This window comes from Spermophilus citellus, assembly GCF_964194105.1.
Source record: "Spermophilus citellus genome assembly, chromosome: 2".
NCBI classification, from domain to species: domain Eukaryota; kingdom Metazoa; phylum Chordata; class Mammalia; order Rodentia; family Sciuridae; genus Spermophilus; species Spermophilus citellus.
Window position 1 is genome coordinate 21,064,426 of NC_138183.1, and position 24,875 is coordinate 21,089,300.

At 36.0% G+C, this 24,875-nt stretch overlaps 1 protein-coding gene and 2 pseudogenes across 7 annotated transcripts in view; all 3 read left to right on the forward strand.

The window, feature by feature from the left end:
• Positions 1–24,875, forward strand: part of FKBP15 (FKBP prolyl isomerase family member 15) — a 62,485-nt gene that overhangs the window by 9,722 nt on the left and 27,888 nt on the right. For all 5 annotated transcript variants that reach the window (XM_081279588.1, XM_081279591.1, XM_081279590.1 and 2 more), the window contains exons 2-12: positions 925–1,040; positions 2,759–2,843; positions 3,308–3,377; positions 8,554–8,628; positions 8,947–9,045; positions 11,397–11,546; positions 12,422–12,490; positions 13,562–13,708; positions 14,841–14,983; positions 15,750–15,807; positions 22,898–23,005. In XM_081279588.1, coding sequence (XP_081135714.1) covers positions 925–1,040; positions 2,759–2,843; positions 3,308–3,377; positions 8,554–8,628; positions 8,947–9,045; positions 11,397–11,546; positions 12,422–12,490; positions 13,562–13,708; positions 14,841–14,983; positions 15,750–15,807; positions 22,898–23,005 — 1,120 coding nt within the window. The remainder of the gene's footprint in view (positions 1–924; positions 1,041–2,758; positions 2,844–3,307; positions 3,378–8,553; positions 8,629–8,946; positions 9,046–11,396; positions 11,547–12,421; positions 12,491–13,561; positions 13,709–14,840; positions 14,984–15,749; positions 15,808–22,897; positions 23,006–24,875) is intronic.
• LOC308641218 (ribonuclease P protein subunit p14-like) lies at positions 20,309–20,742 on the forward strand (annotated as a pseudogene). The gene has a single exon. The product of its transcript is annotated as a ribonuclease P protein subunit p14-like (transcript).
• Positions 20,844–21,631, forward strand: LOC308641216 (hydroxyacyl-thioester dehydratase type 2, mitochondrial-like; annotated as a pseudogene). Its single transcript has one exon. The product of its transcript is annotated as a hydroxyacyl-thioester dehydratase type 2, mitochondrial-like (transcript).

Sequence of the window (24,875 nt, forward strand, 5' to 3'; positions counted from 1 at the left end):
GAGGACATGAGCTCTGGGCTGGACTTGTGTCTGGGTTGCCTGTGGTATATCTGTGTTTTCCAATACTCAAGAGCAAATTCTGGACTGGGGATATAGATTTGAGCTTATCAGCATTAGGATAGTCTTTGATACCAAGGTAAATAAAAGAGATTGCCAAGGGAGAGAGTTTAAAACCTTGGGGACATGGACATTTAAAGAACAGACAAAGGAAAGGAGGCAAGAAATTTAAATGAGAGTCAGAGCTATGGGAAGAAAACAAGAGAGGGATCCCATTAGCATTTATTGATGTCTTATTAGGACCTGTCCTTCCTTCCATTCCTGTAGGTATCTCCAAAGAAGTGATGGGAAGAGATTTATAGAACAAATTAGTGGACTGTATAAAAAGGTAGCAGGAGGTCAAATAAGATAAGCACTGATAAACTGCATTTGATAATTAGAGGCTGTCAGTGAGTGACCTCAGTAAGACCTGTTTCAGTAGAAATTGGAGACATAAGATACCTGAAAGAGATGAACAAAGAATGGTCCTCCATGCTAGATGGAATGATAGGAGAGATTATGTCTGCTGGTGAGTTTGTATTACAGTTTAAACTAGCAAAAAGAGGAGAGGGAGTAATTAGTAGAGTGACAAGAAATTATGTTTTTTTGCTTGAGCAAGAATTTACAGTTCAAATAAACACAGCAACTGGACTAATTTCAGTTTTTAGATGGAGAAACTGGGGCACAAGAAGAAGAAACAAACCCAAGTCTTATGGATAGACAGGGTCAGCTGATGTTTTCAGAGTACAATTACACTTGATTACAGCTGCAACTTCCAATATTGAATGGTGGGGAGGTATTTGTTCAGGTTGGAGGTGAGCAGCTTTTATAATGACTCCAAGTTTGGGATATGTCAAATGAAATTTCATTTTTATTTTCTACTAACAGTGCCAGACTGGCCTCTCTTTTTGGACTGGATCAGGTTGCTGCTGGCCATGGAAATGAATTCTTCCAGTATACAGCTCCAAAGCAGCCTAAGAAAGGCCCGGGAACAGCAGCAATAGGTAAGTTAAGAGGCATTTTCATTGTGCCTTAACAGGTTAGAGTCATAAGCAGCCTTGCAAAAGCCACATGCCTGGTGGTTCAGCCTTGACCTTCTGGCTAAGCCACTCTACTGATGGATGCATCTTTAAACTCTGGGATCCTGAGTTCCAGTGGCTTGATAGTGTGCTCTTTGTTGGGAACTAGTGGAAAAGGTCAGTGGCAAGCTCTTCTGTCCCATATGCACACTACCCCATGTGCATGCCGCCCTCCAAAACTGCCCAAGGCACTCTAGTAGGCACTATTCAGTGTTTCAGTGAGAAAGAAGAACTGCTTAACACTTCTTGCACTTGAGTGGGTTAGCTGTGTGCTGACTGAATTTTTCCTAACTAGATCGTGACAAGCATTGCAGTAAGTCCTATTCTTTTATCAGGATGGACACAGGAAGCATTTGTTGAATGCACATCTGCTGGACGAAAGGAGAGAACTGGGGACTAATATTTCTAAGATGTCTGTTATGTGTCTGGCCTCAGGTGCTTACATAGGTTGTCTTATTTCATTCTTGCAGCGATTCTGTGAAGTAGGTGACATAACCAGATTATAGAGGCTCAGAGAAGTTTAGGAATTTGATCAAGGTCAGTACTTAGTAAGTGACAAGAGTTGAAATTTGAACCCTGATCTAACTAACTCAGTAGCTTTTATTCCTTCCTTTACACTTTGCTGTCTTTGTATAAGAACCCAAGTAGGAGTAAGGGATTGATAGTAATAATCCTAAGTAGAGCAGATGGTTAGGGACATTGAATGAAATACTTGTTGAATGAAGATTAAAGAAAGTATTGAGTACCTTTTACATGTTAAGTACAGTGCTGGCACTGAAGATATTTATCAGGGTGTTTAGAGTGGAGTTGTGGCAATAGATCCCATATGTATGGCCCATGTAAATGGAAGGAACAAACTACTTTGTTTTCTTTACTCTGTACTTTCTACTCACAGCATCTGTCTATGACGCTAATTGTGTGCAGGGTTTTCCCCATACACTGAGAAATTTTCTGACTGACACCAACTCTTTAGTTATGTGGTTTAAACCCAGGGCATGGTTCATGCTAAGCACTGGCTCTACCACTGAGCTGCATCCCCAGCCACAATTTCCAATTTTAGAACATAAGTGTTACTCTATAGCACTTTGTGAAGTTAAGTAATGGGTATGATTAAAATCACCTCAAATTTCCTACCCCAGAAGGAAGAAAAAGGGAAACAACTTAGTTTTTTTTTTAAAAATTAATTTATTATTTTTGTGTTACTGGGGATTGAACCCAGGGTACTGTATATGCTAGGCAAGTACTCCACCACTAAGCTACATCCAAAACCTGAGAAATATCTATTTTTATATATCATAGCTGTCAAAATATTTGATGGAGAAAATCAAGTAGAGGCAATAGGACCATGCTTGCTAGACAGTGCTTCTGTGCAGCTCAAAGACTTATTTGTGGTTTGTGGCTTGGGAGTTGGAGTCATGAGTTCTACTCCAAGGCTTGTTGCTGTCTTTGTGGAAGGCACTTGAATGCTTACAGCCTTTTGCCTCACTCCGAGACTGCGTCATGGGATTATCTTGTGGATCAGATGAGGATATGAATGCATTATAACACTAACTGGGTATAAAGAAGAATTTTAAAGCTAGTTTAATGGTTAAAATCAGTTTCAAGCAAGAAATGATTGACAACTTCGTTTTGTTCATCTTCAGGAAATCAGGCAACACCAAAAACAGCACCAACCACAGCGGGCACTTCCACAGTACTGGTTGCAACAGCAGTCCATGCATATCGATAGTAAGTAGCCGAGAAGGGAAGTTCTCTTAAGTTTGGTGGAAGAGAGGGGACTGCGATTAAGCTGCTGTCTTTTCTCAGAAAGCCTCTATTCTTTGCAAACTACTTACTCAGCCCTTCCACAGACTAAGTATCAGTAACACTTTTAACATTTCAGTTGGAGATTTCTGACCATAAAACATACAGAGCCATTATTTCATCTCTTGTCTTTAAGAAATGCTCCTAACCAATAACTGCCTTTTCAAGTTCTCAGAGAAAGCCACTGCACTGAGATATCATGAATAATAGATATTTAAAGAATAAAGAAGTTATGTTAGGGCTTTAAATTATAAACTGCCCACCTCTGTCCCTTCCTAAAGGCTGAATGACTAGACTCCCCCTTTTAGATGACTGAGTGAAAGTTGGTTCTGTATAGTTCAGAAGAGTATTAATATCTCTCTCTCTCTTTTTTTTTTTTACTTCAATAGCACAAATGGTCAGTATGTAAAGCAGGGCAAATTTGGTGCTGCAGTCCTGGGGAACCACACAGCCAGAGAGGTAAGAACACTATACGTCTCATGCGTATTCAAGTGCTTCAAATAATACCAGTGAGCTGATTTTTTTTTTATACCTGGGAGCAGACATGTCCAAGTGTCTCATGTGTCAGAATAATTGCTGAATTTGAATGTAAGCGTATAATATTAGGATATAACAAATGAACATAGTTTGCTTGCTGTTATGAGTTAAAACAGGTTCAACCACTCAAAATCTTTACTGTAGACATCTTTGTGAAATGGTCCTAGCTTAAGAATTTGGAGGGTTTTAGAGTAAATTATTATCACGGACATCCTTTTGTTGTGTACTGAACTTTATAATATTACTTCAAGCAGCATATCTTTATGCTTTTGTTAATGACCAATGTTTATCTTTTGAAAATTTGAAAACAAGATTGGGGAGTTGCTCACAGTATAATAGTAGTTTGGGTCAAAAAGCAGAAGTAGCTAAAAGCCCTGAGACTCATTTTTTTTGTATGGGTTGAATCTATCTATAAAAACTACTCCAGAAGATTTTGAACATTGTTGAGATAAATATAGGAAATTATAGAATTTCAGAGGTCCAGAGAACATGGACTCCATGTTCCTCAGAGACTTTCAGGCAAGGAGATAAGATTACTTGTCCAGGGTCACTAATGTAATGGATAACATTGTCTTTACAAACAAAAAACTTAATTGTGAAAAACTTGAAACTCATTAAAAAAGTCGATCTTGAATATTGAACCCCAAGGTAATTATTATTAATAGTTATTAGTCTTTTTTGTTTATCTATAACCACATGCTCTCCTCTTTTTCCCACTCAGATTATTTTGAACAAATATCAACAAACAATTTTATTTTTTTTTTAATTTTTTTTTTATTGTTGGTTGTTCAAAACATTACATAGTTCTTGATATATCATATTTCACACTTTGATTCAAGTGGGTTATGAACTCCCATTTTTACCCCATATACAGATTGCAGAATCACATCACTTACACTTCCATTGATTTACATATTGCCATACTCGTGTCTGTTGTATTCTGCTGCCTTTCCTATCCTCTACTATCCCCCCTCCCCTCCCCTCTCTCTACCCCCTCTACTGTAATTCATTTCTCCCCCTTGTATTATTTTTCCTTTTCCCCTCACTTCCTCTTGTATGTAATTTTGTATAACCCTGAGGGTCTCCTTCCATTTCCATGCAATTTCCCTTCTCTCTCCCTTTCCCTCCCACCTCTCATCCCTATTTAATGTTAATCTTCTTCTCATGCTCTTCGTCCCTACTCTGTTCTTAGTTTTTCTCCTTATATCAAAGAAGACATTTGGCATTTGTTTTTTAGGGATTGGCTAGCTTCACTTAGCATAATCTGCTCTAATGCCATCCATTTCCCTCCAAATTCTATGATTTTGTCATTTTTTAATGCAGAGTAATACTCCATTGTGTATAAATGCCACATTTTTTTTAATCCATTCGTCTATTGAAGGGCATCTAGGTTGCTTCCACAGTCTCAACAAACAATTTTAGCTGCAAATACTTTAGTATATATCACTGAAAGATGAGCTATTTAAAAATAAAACTATTATGCCATTATCATGCCTTAAAAAAAAAAGCAGACAATAATTTCTCAGTCTCATTCCCTGCTAGTTAGTGTACAAATTTCCTCTCTCTGCTTTTTTAAAAAAATAATTTGTTGAATCTGGATCTAATAAGGTTATACATTGCAATTGGTTGCTGTATCCCTTAAATAGTTTATACTCCCATCAGGAGGAAATAATGATCATTTCTCATTTTGTTATATTACTAGCCATCAATGATTATTATCTAGATCTGTCAATTCATTAGGAGGTGCCGTTTGGATTTCAAAAATCTTGTAGTGGGACTTCACTATACCTTACCACCAGATAGAATATAGCGGATCTCTGCAACAAGTACAAAGAAGTACATGAATTGCAAAAATTATACTTCAGAATTCATTGGAGTACTGTGAAAATGTTGAAGCCTAGATGAACTAAAATTTCAGAAAAGGAGGAGCCAATGAGATAACTCTGTTTCTTTGCCTTGAGTTGTTTTGCTAGTTTTAGGTGTAGATTAGGTAGTAGGCATGGAGAAAAGATAAATTGGAAAAATTAGAGGATTTCCAAACACCAGATTGTTTTTTTCTTTCATGGGACATTTGCTAAGTACTGGGATGGTGTAGAAGTCCAGGGGCTGAACCAGAAATACAAAGGGAAACTTTTGAGTCTTGTAGTGTGTAGGAAATAAACTCTGTGCGCACACTCTCTCTCTCATTCTTTTTCTCTCTCTGTATCTCATTCCTTGGTATCCATGGGGGATTTGTTCTAGGACCCCCCCTGCAGATACCAAAATCTGCATGATTAAATTCCCTATTGTCCTAGGACTGTATTTGGATATAACCTGTGAATATTCTCCTATAGTATACATACTTTAAACCATCACTAGCTTACTTACAACACCTAATATAACATAAATGCAAAATAAATAGTTATTATATTGTTTAGATAATATGATTTTAAAAGTCTGTACGTGTTCAGTGTGTACAAAATTTTTTCACCAAATATTTTTAATCTACATTCTGTTAAATCCATGGATATAGAACCGACAGATACTGAGAGCCAACTGTATTTGTATGTTAATGTATCTATATCTATCTATATGCATATAAAATAGAATTTGCTATTTAACTATATTAAGTACATAATTCAGTGGCATTAATTCTACTCACAATATTGAGCAACCATCACCACTATCTCTTTCCAATTTTCCTAATCCCCAACAGAAACTTAAACCATTAAGCAATAACTCTATCTCCCTTTCCCTCAGTCCTCCATAATCTCTGATCTGCATCCTATTTCTATGAATTTGCCTTATACCTTATATAAGTGGAATCATACAATATTTGTTCTTTTGTGATTGACTTATTTCATTTAGCACAATATCCTCAAGGTTCATCCACATTGCAGTATGTGTCAGTACATCACTCCTTTTCATGGCTGAATAATGTATCAGTTGAGGAACACTGGATTATCTCTGTCTTTGGCTTTTGTGAATAATGGGGCAATGAATATTGACACACAAGTACATGTTTGAGTTCCTATTTTTAGTTCTTTTGGGTATATAAACATATTTCAGAGATATTGAGGGTTTGAAGGTTTGGTTCCAGAGCACTACAATAGAGCAAATGTCTCATGAGTCACATGAGGGTTTTCTGTTGTTGTTGTTGCTGTTGTTTGTTCAATTCTTATTAAGGTTATGCTCACACTATACTGTAATCTATTAAGTATGCAATAACATTATGTCTAGAAAATGTTCATACCTTAACTAAAAATACTAAAATAGCTAATGATCTTCTGAGCCTTTAGCAAGTCATAATTTTTTTTGCTGGTGGAGAATTTTCCCTCAGTGTTGTTGACTGCTGACTGGTCAGGGTGGCAGCTGTTGAAAGTTGGGGTGGTTATGGCAATTTCTTAAAATAAGACAGTGAAGCTTTCTTTTATGAAAGAATTCTGTAAATTGCAAAGCTGTTTGATAATATTTTATCCACAGAACTTCTTTAAAAATTGAGGTTAGTCTTCTCAAACCTGGCTGCTGTCTTATCAGCTAAGGTTATATAATCTAAATCCTTTGTTTTCATTTGAACAAGGGTAGAATCCATCTAAAGAAGCCTCTTTCTTTCTTTTTTTTTTTTTTTTTTTTTTTTTTTTTTTTTTTTTGGTACCTAGGATTGAACATGGGGCACTCTGCCAATGAGCCACATCCCCAGCCCTTTTTTTGTATTTTATTTAGATAAGGTCTCACTGAATTGCTTAGCACCTCATTTTTGCTGAGGCTGGTTTTAAACTTGTGATCCTCCTGCCTCAGACTCCTGAGCTGCTGGGTTTACAGGCCGGTGCCCCCGTGCCCAGCAGAAGCCTCTTTCTTTGCTCATTCATAGGAAGCAGTTCTCATCTGTTAAACGTTTTATCATGAGATTATAGCAACTCAGTCACATTGTCAGGCTATACTTTAATTCTTACTATTTGTACCACATTTGCAATTACTTCCTTGACTGAAGTCTGGAACTTCTCAAAGTCATTCCTGCACGCAGTGGAGAGTTATAGTTTCTCTACATCCTTGCCAATATCTTGTTATTTATTTTTTATTTTTGCCATTCTAGTAGGTGCAAAGTAGTATTTTATTGTTCATTAAATTATTATTGTTTTTTAATGCTGGGGATTGAGCCCAGTGCCTTGTACATGCTAAATGCATATTCTACCCATGAACTATACTCCCAACCCCTATGTAGAAGTCTGTATCCAAAAAATACCCTTTAAAAATAAAGGCAAGATAAGTTTGCCAACAAAAGCTGAGAGAATTTGTTGTCCACAGATTTGTATTGTAAGAAACATTAAAGGAAGCTGTGTAGGTTGAAAGAAATGAATGTCTGTGCATTCCAGATGACATGGGGAATGTTCACAGAAGCACTCTTCACAGTAGCTTCTGACTGGAAGTGACTTAAAATGAAACGGGAAAAAGGATGGATAGATTATGGTATATTCATAAAAGGGAATGCTACAAGGCAATAAAAGAGTGCCAGGGTCTGGTACAAGAAGTAACAAGGCTTAATCTTAACTTGTGAGCAAAAGAAGCAAGACAAGAGTACACTCTAGTGTTTAAGAATAGCAAAATTAATCAGTGATAGAAGTCAGAGTAGTGGTTACTTCAGGGTAGGGATTATTAAGAGGAAGTGTCATAATGGCACTTCTAGGATATTGGAAATATTTTCTCCCCAACCCCAATCCGATTGGTCATCAAATGGACATATATATGTGTAAAAATTCATTGAGTTGTACATTTAAGATTTGTACAATTTACTATTATGTTTTTCCTTGGTTTTAAAAAAATTGTGTTTTATTTTAAGCAATCAGTCACTTACCTCTTAGTCATTTCTTGTATGAATGAAAGCACCAACAAAGATTGTTTATTATAGTTAAAGAGTAAGGCCAAAGTAAGAAGATATAAACTGACTAATGAGAAGATATAATTTAAAATCTAAACCTTTAAGAGATGAACAGAGTTTTGAGTTTTGTAGGTATATAAGGCATAACCCTATGTCTTACATAGCATTATGTATTATGTATTATGTTTTATATTGCTTGTTAACTTCTGTTTTCTTTTTTCTGCCCATTTTGCTTGAATACAGTATAAGATTCTTCTTTATATCAGTCAGCAACAACCAGTTACTGTTGCTAGAATTCATCTGAACTTTGAGCTAATGGTAAGACATCCCCCATACTGGAATCCTTAGCTCCTTTGGGATAGTTTGCAGGAAGGATGAGTGTGGGTCCCTGGTAGAAATTAGATCCACTGCTTCAGCCCTGAGCATCCATAACAGAGCCTTTCAGAAAGGTCTCTTGGCTTCCCTCTGGAATGGGGACTAAGGAATGGTGGATGGAGGGTGGGAAGGAAGAAGAAAGGTCCCTGATTCCTCCCTTTGGTTTTACCTAAGTTGAGTCCTTCTCTAAGAGTTTATGCAGTCAGACTTTCCCACCATGCAGCTTGTGGTTGAATTATCTTAATATTTCTCATTTCCCAGGTTCGCCCCAATAACTATAGCACCTTTTATGATGACCAGCGACAAAACTGGTCCATCATGTTTGAGTCGGAAAAGGCTGCTGTGGAGTTCAATAAACAGGTGATATTATATTACTCTTTCCTGTGCAAAGCCAGAGTGCTAGTTTGGGGTCTGCCTTAATTCTAGGAACACATATGTAAACCTATAACTGCTGTCTTGCTAGTGACAAGCATAAGAAACCCTCTAAAATTGTCACTTCAGCTTATTATATTTTAGGAAAATCATAGCAATACTTACTGAAATTGCCTGCTGAGTCTTTTTTAAAAAAGGCTAAATATGTAAGCTTACTTAATTAAAACATTTTTGCTACATAAATTATCTTAAGGAATAAATACAAATCTTAAACAATGTTTTGTTATTGCATATTCATCATAGAAAATGTAGAAGAGCATTTAAAAAAATCATTCATAATCTCACTACCCTAAGTAACTACTATTAACATTATGTTGTTTCCTCTTTATATATGCCTAATATACATAGTAGATGTACTTCTTTAAGAGTTCCATATTTTGCTTATTTTATTTAGCAGTGTATAAAGTATCATTTCCCACCTCAAGAAAAAATCGTTTAGAAACATTATTGAAGCTGCAAAATATGGATATTGTCTGCATATGGTTTAGATGTGTCTGTCCCTCCAGAAAACATATATTGAAACTTAACCACCAAAGTGATGGTATTAGGAGGCGGGGCCTTTAGGGAGTGGGACCTTTGGGAGGTGACTAGGTTATGAGAGCTCTGTAGTCACGAATGGGATTAAAGCTCTTGTTACAGAGGCTGTGGTGATCTGCCTCCTCCTTCTGCATCAAGATACTGTCTTAGGCAATTTGGGCTACTATAACAAAGTACCATAGACTGGATGGCTTTGTGAACAGGAGAAAATTATTTCTAATAACTGTGGAGGCTGGAAGTACAAGATTAGGGTCTCAACATGGTTGGGTTCTGGTGGGCCCTTTTCTGAGTTGCAATTTGCTGTAAAAAGGGGAGTTTTTTGGAGTCTCTTGCCCATTTTTTTTCCTTTTCTTTCTTTTTCTTTTTTTTGGAGGTACTAGCGTTTGGGGATTGAACTCTGGGGCATTCTACCATTGAGCTACATCCTCAGCCCTTTTTATTTTGAGATAGGGTCTCATTAAGTTGCTGAGCCTAGCCTCATACTTGGGATCCTCCTGCCTCAGTCTTCGGGATTACAGGTGTGTGCCACCGCATTTGGCTCTGGACTCTCTTTCATAATGGCTCTTAACCCATTTATAAGGGCTCTAATTTCATGACTTAATCACCTTCTGAAGGTCCCATCTCCTAATACTGTTACATTTGGGGTTAGGATTTCAACAAATTAATTTTGGGAGGACACAGACCTTTAGTACATAATAGATGCTTCTGAATTTATTTCACCATTTCCTTGCTTTTAGGAAGTTAGGTTGTTTTTAGCCTCTGAAATAAATCTATAATGTATTGTGAACATTTCTAAAATATAAGTCCGTATCCTCTTTTTTCCTCCATAATTCCAGAAGTGAATTATTGGGTCAAAACGACAAATTATTTTCAAATTCTGAACACACTCTGACACAGTGTTTCTCAGAAAGATTGTACTATTTCACATCCATCCCAGTTCTTTATGTCTTCAGTAGCATTTAGAATGATCTTTTTTCTTTTTTGTCTTAGTCACTTGATAGAGGATGATATCCTATCATTTTAGTTAGCATTTGTCTGATTGCAATAATGAAACTTTTTAAAAGAAAATGAGTAGCAAGTTTATAATGTGTGATATGTTAAAACATTGACTATAGAATAATTATTCACAAAGATGTGTCTGACTTCTTTATTTAAGATTTATGCTAAGATAATACAGCCAAGCCTGTAAGTGGTGATGATTTGAGTTCTGGGAATACAACTTTGTTTTGTCTTTAGAAGTGCCTTTTGAAATTATTTAGAAACTCCCCTTTCTTTCATAGGTTCCTAATGCTGACATAGTAAATCAGTATAGTAATCACAACTAATGTTTATAGAGTACTTACTGTCATTTTCCGGGTGTGCTGCCAAGTACCCTACTTATAACTCATTTCATTTTCATAACCATTCTATAAGTAGGCAAAGCTTTTTTTCTTTATTCTACAAAAGGGACTTTTGGGTACATGGAGATTAAGTTATTTTGCCACAGCAGAGTTAAGAACTGTCAGTACCTGGATTTGTAAGGTAATTGCTTAGGCACTTTGATTTTTGGAGAGATTACTGACTTTGGAATGCCATATTCTTAGGCATTTTGATTCCTGGCAAGATTACTGACTTTGGAATGGCTTACTTCTAAACATGCTAGTGGATGCAGCTGCTTGGAAACAGAATTGGCAATAATGATTTAAATGAATACTTTATTGAGTTTAAACCAAACTCATGCTGCTATGAATTTTGTCTTGCAGGTGGGCATTGCCAAGTGCAATAGCACCTCTTCCTTGGATGCAGTGCTCACTCAGGACCTCATTGTGGCAGAGGGCCCTGCTGTGGAAGTTGGAGATTCTTTGGAAGTGGCTTATACTGGCTGGCTCTTTCAGAATCATGTGCTGGGCCAGGTAAGAGAATGTACCCTGCAAATTCTTTAATAACTTAGGTAGTATGAGGGCTATTCATGTGGAAGGTATTAGTACTGTGAATTGCTAATACCTTCCACAAAAAGAAATCTTTCAGGAGCCCTGCTTTAGTCACTATAGCTGCTTTGGGGGCACATTCATGAAATGATGTGTAAAATCTGCTCAGTGCCACTTTCTTCTACACAGGTCAGTACAAACCAGTTTCCCAAGTATTGTTTTTGCCAGTTGTTCATGTGTGTCTTGTCCTCCCACACAAGTTTTAAATTGAATGTGTTCTTATGGGATTAGGTCTTACTTTTTAAATCCTCCTCATAGTTTTTCTTACAGCAGATAGAGTAAATATGTTGGGATTGTATTTTAATATTGTGAAGCCATCAAAAGCAATGTGATATAACAAAGATCTTTGGATCATCACTTTATTACTTTAAAAATATGAACACAAGTTCCAGTTTTATCCTAATTTGACCTCAAATTATTGAAGCTCTTAATTCCTTTTTTTCTTTTGTGAATGGAGGCTCACGAGCTACTTATTCTATTTACCCAGCAGGATTGGCATCAACATCAAATGAGATAATTTATTTGAAAATGCTTTATGGATGAAAGATGCTTAAATACATGGTGATAGAAATGTATTTTTTTCCTAATCTGGGATATCATTATCATTGAGATACTGATTATGATAATGCCCTTTAGCCATTATGTGGTCCCATCTTTTCAGATTCTTTAAGAATCTGAAAATATTCCGGTTTTATTTAACATTCCCTGTTCAGAAAGTACTGATATGGTAGTTGAATGTCTTAATGATTGTTATTATTTTTTGAAATTAGCTGACCTCATTTGCTGTAATTAAATTGCAGGTTTTTGACTCTACTACTAACAAAGATAAGTTGCTTCGCCTGAAATTAGGATCAGGAAAAGTCATCAAGGTAAAGGCCTAACTATATTTTGGAATTCATAATAAATTTTGTGGCATTCTGACCTGGATATATCTTTTGAGGGTATGAAAACACTTGGTTGAATAGCAGGCAGGCACAAAGTTGTTATGTGATCTGCATCTGGGAGATTTTTACCTCTGAGACTCTATATTGAAGATGGGTACATTTGTTTTCTGTAACTCCTACCCATTCTTTCTCATCCTGTGACTCTGAGAAAATTATTACATCCTTCCTATAGCCTAACAGGGAAAGGTGAAACTATTTCTTCTAGAAGTGTGTGATAATGGGTTGATTCTCATCTGTCTGGTTTGCTTTGCAAGCACCACATAGCAGAAGGAGCTCTAGGATTGGAATCTCAGACCTGGGTTCAAGCTGTGAATTTTATCTTTACTAACTATGCAGGTGTTTTATAAAATAAAGACTGATTTACAAATATTTTATGGTGAAACAGTTTGCTGTACTCACTCATCCATGTGGCAAAATGTTTTTCTCCATTGCTTCGTTTATGACCACTTTTCCCAGAATTCTTTGGAGATTTTTTCCTGTAGTAGTTATGACATGATCCTGGAAGTGATACAGATCTCATGTTGAATCATACAGCTCAGCAGCTTATTTACTGAATGATCTTGTGTTAGTTACTTAACCTAAAAAAACCCTCATGTTTCTTACATGTAAGATGGGGATAAAGCTATCAATTTTATGAGACTTGGGAGAATAAACAAAATAATGCATGTAAAACAATCACAGTACCTAGAAAAACATACTTTATATGTAAGTAATAACCTTTATTTCTCACTTATTGCTATTTAATTCTTTCCATTTTTCTCTTAGCTTCTAAGATAAGTGTATTTCACCCAACCCCAGATATGCCAACTTTCACTAATAATTTTAGAAGCTATATTCTAGATATTTTTATAACATGGAGGATAGTTGAACTTGACCTCTAGAAGCATAGCCTAAACCTGAAAGTGGATAAGTGAAATCTGATGCTCCTGTACTTCACTTTGTCTTTTATAAGGAGGTCTTGTCTGATGAGCTTTTCCCCATCTTTTATTCCTAAAGGGCTGGGAGGATGGAATGCTGGGAATGAGAAAAGGAGGAAGGAGATTGCTTTTTATCCCTCCAGCCTGTGCTGCTGGCTCTGAAGGAGTAATAGGCTGGACTCAGTCCATGGACTCAATCCTGGTGTTTGAAGTGGAGCTTAAGCGGGTGAGTTAAACTGTTCTGTATTGTGTTTGACAAGCCCTCTATTAAATAAGATGAATAACTAAATGAATATGTTTAAAGGTTCTGAAGAAACATATTTCTTTTAAAAAGTAGAAATGAAATAGCTGTAAAGAACAATAGCTCTGCACTGGGTTCGATCGTCAGCACCACATAAAAATAAATAAAGATACTGTGTGTTCATCTACAACTAAAAAAATATTTTAAAAAAAGCAAATTGAGGGCTGGGGTTGTACCTCAGTGGTAGAATGCTCACTTAGTATGTGTAAGGCACTGGGTTCAATCCTCACCACCACATAAAAATAAATAAACAAAATAAAGAAAAAAAAAAAAAGAACAATAGCTCTGGAATCTAAAGACTAAGGTTTATGTTCTTCTGGCCCTCTATCCAAAGTCTAGAGAGGTGTGACTTTGAGTAAATGACTTTTCCACACTAAGCTTCTTTGTCCATAAAATAATGGTTCCTGCCCTATGTACATACCTTTTGACTTAGTGATTCAATGGCTACAAATTTATCCTATCAATATATGTATATATTTACATGAGTATCCATATATATATATATATATATATATATATATTTATTTATATGTGTATATATTTTCCTTATTCTAATAATTAATTCTATTATTGTAATAATAAAAAACTGGAAACCACCTAAGTGTCATTAAAAGATTGGTTAAATTGTAGGGTTGTTTTTTACTTTTTTCATAGAATAGACTTTTTATGGGACTTTTTAAAAAAATTAGCCAAAATCTATTGTTAAATTCAAGAAGCAAGTTACAGAGGAGTATGGGAGGTCTAATCTCATGTATGTGACCATCCACATTCCTCTGTAACTTGCTTCTTGTACTGAACATATAAATGCATGTATGATATATATATATATATATATATATATATATATATGTACATATATATATATATATATGTGCATACTAATGTAAATATATACATATGTTGATAATGTGACTTTATCTTTTTCTTTTTTTCTAAATTTTCTGATTTGCCTATAATGAACAGGTGATGGCTTGTGTATTGAGGAATAAGAAAAATGAGAGGTGTGTGGAGGGGAAAAGATCTGCAGCCTGTTCCATTTTTGCTGGTTCTTTCCTAGGTGAAGTTTGCCAGAGATTCTGGCTCTGATGGGCACAGTGTTAGTTCCCGGGATTCTGCGGCTCCTTCTCCCATACCTGGTGCTGACAACCTTTCTGCTGATCCTGTTGTGTCACCACCCACATCGGTGCCTTTCAAATCAGCGTAAGACACTAGGGTTGAATCAAGCTCTTTTAGTGTTCATAAAAATGATTCCTAGAGGAGTTCAGATAAAGGGACATAGTTAAAAACTATAATACTTTAAAATAATTGGACAAATGGGATCAGGGAAACAAGGAGTTTGCATTAGATTTTCTGACAAAGTATTAATAGTCATAGAATATAATGTATATATATAATACATACCATGTACATATATATATTTTCTGTCTTCAGAATGGAGAATATGTACCCCTTAGTGTAGAAGTACTAAATCACATAGATAATGATACCTGCAAAACCCTGGAAGGAAAACTGAGCAAGGGGTATAAATACAAAACATATACTCATGGGAAAAAATGTAAATAATAAATATTTGAATGGGAAGTTGTTCATCTTCACTAGCATTCAAAGATGATGCAAACTAAAGAAGAGCTACAATTCTGGGTTGTTTTCAATATTGGTGATTAAACCCAGGGACATTCTGCTACTGAGCTACATCACCAGCGTTTTTTATTTTTGAGACAGAATCTCACTGAGTTCCCCAGGCTGGTCTTGAACTTGTGATCCCCCTGTCTTAACATCCACCCACCCCCGCCCCCCCACGAATTACTGGGATTATAGGCGTGTGCCATTATACTTGGCTTAAAATTCTGTTTTATAGCTGTTAGGTTGGCAAACATTTTCAAAAACAATTTGATTGTCCAGTATAATCTGGGTTTGTGATTATAGATTTTGTTTTTATCTTAGCATATGTTTTCTTTGCTTTCAGGGAGCCAGCTTTTCATACCAAATCTAACTCCCTCAGCGAACAGCTTACAATAAATACAGTAAGTAAAAGAGTTTATCTTCCTCAACCCCCACATGTAGAGGTTTCATATTTCTAGGATGTCAGTGCTGAGTCAGGCCCATTTAACTCTGACTTGGCATTGATTATACATAGACCCTATGATAGAAGCCTTTGTTTGTTCTAACTGATCCAAAGCACTGTCTTCAGAATAGAGAGTTCATACCCCTGAAGGTACACAAGATGATCTCCTGGGAGTAGAAAGAAATAGTCATAACCTTCTCTTTTATTATTTTTCAGCTATAAACATCAGACATGAATTTGTTTACAGGAACTAATAGTACTTTTATGTGTATACTCTATTGATAGACATATTCAGGATTGTGTGCTCATTTTTTCTGAACTAATGTAGGTACATATTATAAAAAAGTTTGATACATTAAGAGAGGAGAGAGGACTAGTGATATAAACCATATTCACATAATAGAATATCATGACCTGTAGACTTATAAAACACTGTCATTTTTCATGTGCCTAGGGTTTTCTAGGTTGGAGGGGAAAAAGGTGTTGTGAATCCTTGATTTTGGTTTGAAATTGGTTATTTTATTCATTTCCTCCTATTTGGAAGTCAGTGTAAGTTAGCTTGGGATTTTGCATAGACAGACCTAAGTTAAAATCTTGGTTCTTCACTTTCACACTGTTGATGGGATTACAAATTAGTGCACCCAGTGTGGAGGTTCCTCAAAAGACTAAATATGGAACCACCATATGACCCATCTATACCACTCCTCAGTATGTATCCTAAAGAATTAAAGTCATCATACTATAATGATACATGCATACCCATTTTTATAGCAGAACAATTCATAATAGTCAAACTATGGAATTAGCCTATCTGTCCATCAACAGATGAATGGATGGAGAAAGATATATATGTGTGTGTGTGTATCTATCTATATCCCTATTTTTTAAATACAATTTTATTTCTTTCAGTGAATTTAAAGTAAAGAAATACACACACACAATAGAATTTTATTCATCTATAAAGAAAAATGAAATTATGTTATTTGCAGGAGAATGGATAGAACCATTATTTTAAGTGAAATAAGCCAAATTCAGAAGGTCAAGAGTCATATGTTTTTTTTCCCATATGTGGAAGCTAGAGAGGGAAAGGAAAAGAAAGGTGGTAATAGGGAATCATAAAAATTGAAGGGAGATCAGTATAATAGAGGAAAGGGACCAGAAATGGGAGATGAGGAGGGATGGAAGGGAAAATTCTAGGTATTGATGATGTTGGTCAAATTATATTGTTATATTGTGTGCATGTATGAATATATAACAACAAATCCCACACTATACATATTTATTATATATAACTGTAATGCATCAATAAAAATGAGGGGGAAAAAAGAAAAAATATTGATTCTTATAAGCATGGGATCTTAAAAAATATTTAAATCCTTTCATCCTGAGCTTCTTTATTATGAAAATGGAAATAATTTTCGTAGCCTCCTTGTACAGTTCTTTTGAGGACTACAGATATTTGTAAAGCTCTGAGCTCAGAACCTATGTGAAACATATCTTTAAGAATGGTAGCTATGATTATTATTAGGAGAATGACATTAGATTGGGGGAGGGGCCATTGGTTAAAGTACACTTCAATTTTGGAAATACCCTCATTAACTTCTAAAAAAAATTGATTCAAGCTTTCCTATTACCTGTGTGAATCAAAACTTTAACACAGGTAAGCAATTATGCATAGAATGAAAATGCTAACAATTCTCTTGTCTATCTTACTGAAGTGGTTAAAAAATGAAAGTTTTTAGTTTGATAGATTTATCAATGTAAAATGATCTATGGAAATGAACAAGTTTAGAGCTTTGGGAATTAAAAAGCGACTTTTCTCTGTGTTACTTATGAACCATTAGGATTTGATCTGCTTTGTGGGCAGGTCTGTGGTTTAGGAATTAAGCTGTAGTATAAATTTCCAGCTGATCCAAGTCTCCTGGGGGGGGGGTGCTTTTTGAATGGTATTGGCAGCATTTGAGCAGATCAGCTCTTCATATGTCTGGTCCCTTTCAGTCTCTGGGATGCCAACTCAAATACTTAGACATTCTTACTAAGAAGTAGTAAGATTTTACTCAAATAGGACCAGATTTTTGAAATTTGGTTCATGAGTGTGACATTCTCAGATTTATATAAAAAGTAGAAATATGTACAGTTTTGACATTAAAAGAAAGAAATTTGTAGCAGTCTTTGATGTTTCTTAATCCCTGTTAGAGGCCTGAAACTTTGTACCTGAATAACTTGTTTAGCATTCAGAGTGCTTTTTGATGCCTTAGAAATAGGAAAAACAATTTTTTGTTTGACAAAAGTTAGGAAAGGGAAAGTCCATTCTACAGCTAATTAGATCTGCCTCTCAGAAAAAAAGTTACTAAATTGTTCTTTTTGTTCTTGGCTTTCAGTTGTGAGATTACTCTATTTTAAAAAGATAATTGTATTTCTTTCAATGAGTTTAAAATAAAGAAATTTGGAGCAATAAAAAATACCATTATTCAAAGAGGAATATATTAGTGGTTAATGGTCGGCTTTCTCTGCTACTTACTTTCTGTTACCTTAAGCAACTTAGCTTCTCTAAACTTCAGGTTTATTTCCTTCTCTGTAAAATGAAGATACTGCCAATCTTGGAGATTTTTATGATTTTTAATAAAATAATGCTTAGGGAAATTTAATATGTGTATAGCATACTGTAACAGGTCAATGAACATGTCACTTGTGATCCTCCTGCCTTAGTCTCTGAAGTTGCTGTGACTATATCTTCATATTTAATTCTCTCAGAGTAATTTGGGACTCATCACAGATCTGTTGTCTTTAAGTAGGTGCTTGGCCTTTGTGTATTTGAGAGGACCAGCACCCTATTTTAGTAAAGTGTGGATTCAAATGCCCTCAGGAAGGGCATGTAGGGTAGTATGCTCTGCCCTGCCTGGTTGGGGGGGCTTCTGAGTGTGCTGCAAGTGGCCACATGGTGGCTGAAGCACTTCAAATCCTAAAGCCCTTCGGCCTTCACCTAGGATATTGGGGAAAAATAGGTGCATGGAGTGAAGTCGATGCTTCAGTTCTCTCAAACCCTAGTTTATATTCAGCCCAAAGCAGAAATTATTAAGCAAATAGTTGTTACAGTATTTGTAAACAGTGATCTCATAAAACCTGAAGCCTAAACCAAAGAATCAGAAGAAAAAAAAGTAATCATAATCTCAGCTGGTTTTTTTAAATATTTTTTTTATTTTTTTAGTTGTAGTTGGACACAATACCTTTATTTCACTTATTTATTTTTATGTGGTGCTGAGGATCGAACCCAGGGTCTCGAACATGTGAGGCGAGTGCTCTACCGATGAGCCACAACCCCCGCCCAATCTCAGCTGTTTGAACAGTCATGAAAATTGTCCATTGTGGATTCCATTGTATTCTCTAGTCACAGCTATTCATTACCTATTTCTTCAGTAACTTCTGGTAGACTAATGATCTCCAGCTTTTTTTTTTTTTTCCTTCTGTTTTTTGTACTTTTGTTCTGGTGGGATTTTTGTTGTTTTTTTTTAATTTTTGTTTTTGCAGTATTTAGGGATTGAACTCAGGGGCACTGTACCACTGAGCTACATATATTCCCTTTATAGTTCTGTTTTTTTTTTTTTTTTTTTAAGAGAGAGAGAGGGAGAGAGAATTTTTTAATATTTATTTTTTAGTTCTTGGCGGACACAACATCTTTGTCTGTATGTGGTGCTGAGGATCGAACCCGGGCTGCATGCATGCCAGGCGAGTGCGCTACCGCTTGAGCCACATCCCCAGCCCTATAGTTCTGTTTTTTACTTTGAGAAAGGGTCTCCCTAAATTGCCTAGACAGGCCTGGAATTTGGCAGTCCTCTTGCCTCAGCCTCCTGAGTAGCTGGGATTACAGGATTTTGCCACCACACTTGACATAACTTTGTTCTTTTGAATCGAGGCAAAATTTACATAAGATAAAATTAACCATCTTTTTTTTTTATGTTTACATTTACATTTTTTTTGTTTGTTTTGAACAGGTGACTCATATGGCAAAGTTAGTGGAACACTATATGATATACACATTGCAAGGACTCACTCCTATTCCTGTTCCCATCTACCCTATTCCATCTCATACCCCTAGGTAACTGCTATTACTAACTTCTTTTATATTCTTCCAAAGGGAAATGTATGTTTTATTCCTCCCTTCTTTCACACACAAAATAGCATACTATATATATTATGTGCCTTGCTTTTTACATATAGTATCATAGAGGGCATCCTCATTTATTTTTATTATGTAGATCACAATACTCCATTGTGTGGATATGGTTTATATAACTAGTCTTCTCTCTTCTCTTATTGTATCATACTTTAAATTATGTACCTCGATCTGAGGTCAGGGAGCAGCAAAATATAAACACACCAGGAATTTCCTGGACCCAGGCTCTGGCTCCTACGTGGGTGCACCAAGCCTTAGGGAATCCTTGCAGCCAACAGGAGTCAAAAGGGACATCAGGCTAGCCAGACGGGCAGCTAGTCAGAAGGACAGTGATCAGCACTGAAAAAGATGCCAGCACTGGGTACCACATATGAAAGAATAGTTTACAAAAATCCCTCTGTATACCACTACATGAAAGTCTGCCTGGAATTTCAAGATCATGGAGTTGGTCTGAATGCTGCACAGTTCAAACAGCTGCTTATTTCTACCCTAAAGGATCTGTTTGGGTGGTTGGTGCTGCCCTATCTCTGGATGTCCTGACCTATGAAGAGAAGACCTTGTTAGCCATCTTGAATATGTAGCAGTGGTCTATTCAAATTGTGCAGTTCTTTGACCCTGTTAGGATCCTAGACAGGCAAAAAGTGTGCTTTCAGGGTGATTCAGGTTTCTCCATTTCTCCTCGTGTTATCTAGTAATAGTAGGGAACTAGTGTTGGATTGAATAGTCTTCAATTTCAGAAACCTTCCTCTACTTTCAAAAGTACTTTTTGGTGGCTACATAGTTTGAAACAGAAGCAGGGTAGAAGCTCCCATGGGTGAAATATGAGGATGCCAAAGATGTTCCCAGTAATATCCAGCTATTGCCTTTGGTGGGGTGGACTTAAAGGAGATTCTGCCTGAATCAACCAGTGCTGAGCAGACAGCTCCTGCAGCATGTGCATGTGAAGGTTGGGGACTGGGCTGAACTCAGCAGGGCCTTCACACAGAGGGACATGGCTGCCTTTTCAGAATTAATGGAGATGTCATTCCTTTGCATTTAAATGAAGACTTTGCTAAACCAAGTTTGGAAAAACGATTGTAAATGGAGTTTTGATCAATGGACTTAGCTCTCTTGGGTACTAAAATGCCAGGACCAGGCTGTGTATTTATCTCCCAGGAAATTAACTTTCCTCCTCCTTTATATATTGGAGAAGTGGCTTTAGCTTCTGCAGAAGTGAAAAAGCCGAAGTGGTTTGTTGCTTTTATTGCCATGTCTTGTTGTGTAATAGAAAGTAAAAAGACTGTTATGGGAGGCTGGGTCAAGGTCATGGTTCCAGAAGCTCCCAAATCTTAATTACAGGTGTTTAAAGTTACGAGTTCAAACACCAGGGCGATTGTTATTAAAGAGCATCTGGGGAAATGGGCTACTTGCTATTCATCACCAAGGAAAGGCCGAGAGACTCAGAATCTATGTTAGAGAAGGGGAGCAATATGAACTTTGGCTTCACCCAGAGCCAAGTAGATGCATGTCTTCATCATCTATTAAGGATTTGTTGTTGTTTGGTGTTTTGTTTTGTTTTTCTGGTACCCAGGGGTGCTTAACCATTGAGCCATATCCCTGTCCCTTTTGTTTTTTTATTCTTTGAGACAGGATCTTGCTAAATTGCATAGGGCCTCGCTAAGTTGCTAAGGCTGGCTTTGAACTTGTGATCCTCCTGCCTCAATCTCCTGAGTTGCTGGGATTACAGGTGTGTGCCACTACACCCAGCTGTTGGAAGTTTTTTTTTAATTGAAAAAGTATCAGGAGGCTTACTTATCTGAAGGGTTTCTGCTTTCAGAATTTAAACCTAGTTAGATTTTTGATAACACCTGCCTATGTCTATGTAGAATAGGTTTCTCACTGAATTTATAATTGTCAAGCATATACTTGCTGAAGGCAGCAGTGGAACTTGGCTCATCTTTGAACACTTACCCTTTACCAGTAAATATTCTTAGATACCTTAAAAAAATTATGTACCTCCATTGGTTAAGAAAAAATGAGCACACAATCCTGAATATGTCTAGCAACAGAATGTACACTTAAAGTGCTATTAATTCCTGTAAGCAAACAATGTCCGATGTTTATGGCTGAAAAATAATAAAAGAGAAAGCTGTGACGATTTCTTTCTTCCCCCAGGAGATCCATCTTTTATAGATTCAGGGGAACATACTCTCCATTCTAAAGGCAGTACTTTGAGCCAGTTAGTGGATATAGAAGCATCTAGCACAGGGTCTAGTATATAGTCAAGCCAAGTTAGGGTTAAATGAGCCTGAATTTAGAACAAAGAGCTCCTGTTTGCTGTTTTCCATAAATCTTTTCCAAATATCTATTGAATGGCTTCATACTTTTGAAGGGGTCCTAACATCTAAAATGCCTCCCTCCCTTAATATCACTGCCTTAGTTTTTCATCTGTAAAATGACAGTAATTGTGCCTGATCAGGAGACTTGATTAAAAAGAGGTAATACATATGAAGTCATTCTGTCCATACAAACATGTAGGGAATGATTTTTACTATTATAAGCTTTTACGTACTCATCTTTGATTCTTATTTTCTAGTGGAAATTAGATATAGGATGGGGACTTGTTAAAGGATTTGATGTAAGAGCCAAAGAAATAGAGCTTCCTAGAAATATTAATAGAGTGGAGGGAGGAGAACAGGGGGAGGGGAGAGGGAAGGGAAAGAGGAAGTACTGGAAACTTAATTAGAGCAAATTTATATTTCATGCTTTTATATTTATGTCAAAATGAATCCTAATGTTATGTATAACTAAAAAAAAAAAACTGAAAGAAAGAAATAGAGCCGTCTGAAGGTAAGAAACCTTAATCACAATGATTTATATGACTTTTTCTTTTTAGAATCCTGATACAGTCAAGGCCAAGTTGATCTCTCGGATGGCTAAAATGGGCCAACCCATGCTGCCCATTCTTCCACCACAGCTGGATTCCAATGACTCAGAAATTGAAGTATGTCCCCTGGGCTGTATTGAAACCAGTAGTACAAATGTTGCCATCTAGTTCCTTTGGTTGAAATGATTGCATTTTGGGCCTCTAATCCAGAATATTTAAGAGAGTTTATCTGCAAAATGATACAGATTGGTATTGGTACATATGTTTCAAATCTGATTAATACTTCCCCTGAGAAATGAAGTAATTCCATATATCTTCCACAAGATATGGGCAGTGTAAAGTAGCTAAATTAGCCTTCATTTGCTAGAATCTCTGTTGTCTGTCAAGATCAGTCATTAGGTAGTGGGATGCCCAAGGATGCCTAACCTAAAACAGGTGCTCAATTCATATATGTAAGTTGAATGTTTAGATACTTTTGGGAAATGTTGGTCTTCCCACTGGAGCTGCTTATTACTTAAAGGTCAAACTCTTAACTCTTTTGACTTTGTATTTGGTATTTGTGTATTTTTATATGTAGAAGTTCAAGAATTTTGAGATCATATCTATCGATTTTCTCGTTTTTTGCTTCTGACATGGTTAGAGGGCTTTCAGATATTAGAAACATCACATTTTTTAGAACTGTTTGTTTTTTCACATTTAGATTTGCATTTTTAGTCTACTTAGAATTTGGTGTATGATGTGAAATAACTTAATTTCAAATTAATTCTTTTCCCAGTGGTGAAGCTCCTTATTGAATAAAACCATCCTTTCTAATTAAATTGAAATACATGAGATTGATTTTTATGATTCTTTCTCTTTGATGTAAAATGAAGAAGAGACAATGCTCAAGAAAAAAATGTATGAAATAAGCTTTATTTTTTATAATTTTGTTTTTTCCTGAGCAAGCTCTTACTTAGAGTGTAACATTTTAAAAGAAGAGAGGATTCTGAGGAATATTGTTTCTTATGGTTTATTTGGTTTCTGGAAATGAAATTTGAATAATATGATATTCTTATTAAAAATTTAAAGTGCTACTTATTTGTTGTAGAATAATTTAAAATTATAAAGAAAATCACATTTAACAAAAAGGTATTCTTTATAAATTGCTTTGCAACCTGATTTAAAAAAATTTTTTTTAGTTGTAGTTGTACACAATATCTTTATTTTTATGTGGTGCTGAGGATCATACCTAGCGCCTTACACATGCTAGGCGAGTACTCTACCACTGAGCACAGCCTCAGCCCCTGCAACCTGATTTTTTAATGTAATGTTATTTTTAATAAATATCTTTATTACTATCAATAATATAAATAAATAAAGCAAAGCATTATTGCCTTTAAAGGTAACCCAGAGTTCTACAATATTGATTTATCCTAATTCCTTTTTACTGCATTAGGCATTTAGGTTGATTTAGAGGTGTAATGATCTAAAACCAGGATGCTTTTCCAGAAGGCTATCAGGGGGTGAGAGGAAGTTCTAAAGTAAAAGAATGACCAAGAGATTTCAGCCCATGAACTACAGCATTGCAGTCGTTTTTGCGATTTTTCATTCCTTGTATGAAGGAGGGAGATGTAAGATAACTTCATTTAGAGTTATAGCTTTGGTTTTATAAAAAGAAAGAATGAGGAAACAATGTAAAACTATATTACCCCAAACCAGCATGTTAAGGAAGGTCAATTGAATCCTACTCTATACAATTTTCACTGGATGCTTGAGGCCTATGGAAATTATGTGGCAGAAGAGGAGAGGCTGGATTGTTTGGGGGTTTCTCATAATAGACCACTCTGTTGTGGACTAGATCAGTCAAGGTAGCTGTTGTTTTGAGAAATGATACATTTTGCAGAGCTGTCAGTTTGGCTGCTTCAGACACTAAAATATCAACAATATAGAATGTTTGTGGAAATTAACTGGATTTAATTATTTGCTGATTTTCATGGAGAAGAGCTCT